The 4,146-nt window shown below is 45.0% G+C and overlaps 1 protein-coding gene across 1 annotated transcript; it reads left to right on the forward strand.

Moving 5' to 3' along the window:
• The first annotated feature begins 2,001 nt into the window (after window positions 1-2,001).
• LOC103703026 lies at window positions 2,002-2,804 on the forward strand. Its single transcript, XM_008785725.4, has one exon. It carries the CDS (start codon window positions 2,119-2,121, stop codon window positions 2,584-2,586), a length of 468 nt encoding a protein of 155 aa, XP_008783947.1. The 5' UTR covers window positions 2,002-2,118; the 3' UTR covers window positions 2,587-2,804.
• The last annotated feature ends 1,342 nt before the right edge of the window (window positions 2,805-4,146 follow it).

The raw sequence follows: 4,146 nt of genomic DNA on the forward strand, positions 1-4,146 counted from the left end.
ACTAAGAAATTGAGAGATAAAAAATATATAAAACATGTAAATTAAATAAAGAGTATTTTATTTATTTCTAAAATTTTACAAATCCGACTGGTTTTGGATGTGGATGTAGATAAGAGATGGATTGAATATTTTTTTTACAATCAAGTTTAATTTTTTAGGAATATCTAGAAGACACTGTATAAATGAGATATAGGATTTCAAGTGGTATATATGTATATATATATCTTTTTAATTGATTTTTTCATAAATATTTCTTATCATAACATAAATTGATAAATAGAATCTAGTAAGAGATATACTCTCCTGCCCGCTAGTTTTTTTTTTTGAGTAAAATAGAAACCTTACATCATGTTAGTGTAAAAATTCGAAGACTATGTCTTCTTGCTCGAGCACTGCTTACTAATTGTCTTTAGCCAATTTTATCTTATTTGAACTTTCTCCCATCAAACTCATGCAACTTATTAACTAATTTGAATTTTTCATTCGCAAAATTGCTCACACGTGCTTAGCTTTTCTCTAATGGGTCAATAGAAAATAAACTACATGTGTCTTTTATAAAAGCAATTAACCTCCTCACACTATGTCTACCACTGCTGATATCTAATTTGGACTGCACGACCAGTTGAGCCTAAGTTTGCATCTCTCAGGAGGTAGATTTTTTTTTTTGAAAAAGCAATTGATATAACTCTAACATAAATATATCCTGTTAACTCATGAGAAAGTAAAGAATATAAGAAAAGAGATCGATGTCCAGAAAAAATCACTGAAATATCGGACGGTAAAAAAACAATCCAGTTTGTTGTTCTATCCGTTTTCCGAAACATACGTGCTGTCTAAAATTTATCCGTCTTTTGTATCAGCCTGCGAGAAGATGTCCATCGCTTTCCAAATTCAGTCAATTACTCCGGATCAATTTTTGTAAGGGTACTTCCAAATTGAAGTCCGAGTCCGAATAAAAACCCCGCCTTATCCCATCCGTGCACCCATGGCTAAGAACATTGCACGTGACCAGACCGGTGCTCCATAAATGCGAAGGGGTCGAGGATATAAATGGAAGCGGGTCAGGTCCGTGTTGCCCATAAAGGTCTCGCCACTGGTCCGGTACGGCTCTGATGCGCGCTGGCCATTTCACATGGGGTACTGCCCAGTGGCTCTCGAATAGCCCGGCACTGCCGCAAGGATGCAGCAGGAGCAGCGCTACGAGGCCCAACTTCGGTAACAAAATAAAAAAATTTCCCTCCACAGCCCCCCGGATGCCCAGGAATAAACAGCGTGCATGTTCTACCGGCGTTTGTGCATGTAAATGTCACCAATTTCATATGGAAGTCGGTGATTGGTTGAGTAATGAACTAAAATTTAATTGATACTATTTGTTCTAAGTGTGCCACACCAATCTCCAACCCCTTTATTAGATTCGCGAACGTAGCGTAATTTGGTGGGTGATCGATAGCCACACTCTGAATATAAATATATAATATTGCTCATATCAAAATGGCTCCAGCTCAAATGAGTCCAAGCCTATTTATGGTGTATGCCCACCCATCTTCATCAAATTTATTAGTTTGTGCATGGAAGGAGAAATAAAGATATCATATGATAGAGAGAGTGGACGAATCAAGAGCATATTAGTTTGTGCATGGAAGGAGAAATAAAGGTATGAATTCCAATCTAATTCACTTTTTTAAATTAATATTATAGATCGCCCATTCTCATGTGCCACATAACCAAGAGCGGTGGACGAAGACGCGTTCGCCAACAGGCGTGGGTCCCGGTGCAGTCTCGGACAAATAAACCGTCCTCCGCCCCCAGATTTGGGGTACCCTCTCGCAGCCAGGCCCGTGACGACGGGGGACTGAGGACGGGTCCATTCCGTCATCAATGCCCTCATTAAGTCCCTCACCGAACCCCGACTTCAGAAGAGAAGATGGCACGGCACCGCGCCAACAGCAAACGACCCCCACATCCCCTCTATTAAAACCCAGGGGCATTTTCGTAACTCCGCATCCCCACCGGTCCTATTAAAGGCCACGGCACGGAAGCAGAGGCGAAATCCCTAGAATCAGAGCGGAGGAGAGCGACGGTGGTGGTAGGAGCGGAGAGAAGGAAACGAGTGGAGAGATGTCGGCGATGCAGGCGATCGAGAGGCAGAGAGAGGGGGCGGAGGTTTTCCATGGGGCGGAGATTTGCAAGAAGAGATCGACGGATCTTTTGGAGGAGCTGCACCTGCCCAGGGGTTTGCTGCCGCTGAGCGGGCTGGACGAGGTGGGGTTCAACCGGGAGACCGGGTTCGTCTGGATGAAGCAGAATAAGGGGAGCCAGCACGTCTTCAAGAAGATCGGTAAGACGGTGTTCTACGGGACGGAGGTGACGGCCTTCGTGGAGGACCGCCGGATGAAGCGGATGACCGGGGTCAAGAGCAAGGAGTTCCTCCTCTGGGTCTCCCTCTCCGACATGTATATCGACGAACGCGACCCCACCAAGATCACCTTCAAGTCCGCCGCCGGGATCGGCAGATCATTCCCCGTGTCCGCCTTCGAGGAGGAGGAGGAGGAGGAGGAGAAGAAAGGCGAGGAGGAGAAAAAGTGAGGGTTATAATTGTTATTTTAGGGGTAAACTATGGGCGTTGCACCATGAACTTATGCATGCTTTCTTTGTGTCTCTGTTATTTTTGTTATAAAGTTTAATATGTTACTAGGGTTCTTGGTATTCCTATGTCTGGTAGTATGGATCCATGGTAAGGGACGAACGCGATGTCTACTATCGTCTAAACTTTCTATAAATCAATTCCTTTTTTTTAGTGGGAAGGGAATAAATGTGGCGTAAAAAGTGGCGACGACTACTACAAGTGGGTGTATGGTGGACGGTGGGCTCTTGGCTAATCTCTGTATCTCGCTTCCGCGTGTTCGGCATCCCGACGCAACTCAAAAGGTAAAGGGTAAAAAAGGAGGAGTTGGCTTTACGTTTCAGTCCAAAAGAAAGATTAATTATTTTTTCTCTCATCTAAAGCATTCAATTTCTTACGCAAAAACAACACATCAAATGTTCGATGTTGCGTCTGTAGTTTTTTTTTAATTTTATTAAAAAAAGGGGTAACTGGAGTTTCTAAATTTTAAAAATAAAACATGCCTTTCTTTGTAAGTTAGAAAAATATTTTTTTTTAGGTAACACCGAACACGCCAAAAGGGTTGTGATGCAAGGAAAAAAAAAAAGGGAAAAAAGCTCTAGCTTTTGGGGTCGACACTCACAGGCCTGACTCGGAAGCCTTTTTGGTGGTAGAGATGAATGTTTTGGTTGTGAAGCTAGAACGATGTGCTGTAGAATTTGAACGATGTGCTGTAGAATTTGAAGGATGTGCTGTAGAATTTGAACGATGTGCTGTAGGAATGACTGTTAGATGCATGAGATGGAGAATTATTGATTCATTCAATGGCAGTAGCCGAGGTACCTTTCTTTCATTAAAAAAAGGACTCTCTGCTGATTACTTTTCCCAAATTGTTTTCTGTTGGGGGAAAAACCCCAAGTCATCACCACGGAGGCGCTCGGCTAGGGAGCGCTGACCGGAAAGGCGCTCGGCCAAAGAGTGCCGACCAGAGAAAGCGCCAAGAGGCGCCCAACCGAAATAACCAAGTAGGGATGCTCGGCTAGAAAGAGCCGACCAGCGGGCGCCGACCAAAGAAGCGCTCAAGTAGAAAGCGCTAGACAGCGCCAAGTAGAGGCGCTCAGCTAGGAGGTGCTCGCCCAGAATGCGCCGACCAGGAGTACTCAAGCAACCCCGCCACAGGGTGCCCCACTGGGCGACCAGCTCGGCTCGGCAAGGGGCCTTTACCAAATAATTCAACTCTCGCTGGATCCTCTAAGGGACCTGACAACTCCACTATAACCTGCCGCTATTTTCAAGCCATCAAGGCACAAGATCTCCGCAGGTATTCAGCACGACCTGCCATTAATGCACGAGGCTCCCTCAAGTCTCCGATGCACTCAGTCATTTAATGAACACGGCCCAAGACGATCTCCGGATCACTGAACCATCAGAGCGTATGGCTCTCCCTGACCGCCGGTTCATTCAGTAATAAATGCACTAACCATCCACGGACCCCAGGCCCACCACGGCCGGCGGTTCAACCACTTCAACAGGTCCGATCGACC

The sequence above is a fragment of the Phoenix dactylifera genome, chromosome 8 (assembly GCF_009389715.1).
Source record: "Phoenix dactylifera cultivar Barhee BC4 chromosome 8, palm_55x_up_171113_PBpolish2nd_filt_p, whole genome shotgun sequence".
NCBI lineage: Eukaryota > Viridiplantae > Streptophyta > Magnoliopsida > Arecales > Arecaceae > Phoenix > Phoenix dactylifera.

Coding starts and splice junctions, on each gene's coding strand:
- LOC103703026 (XM_008785725.4), top strand. CDS start 2,119: ATGTCGGCGATGCAGGCGATCGAGAGGCAGAGAGAGGGGGCGGAGGTT.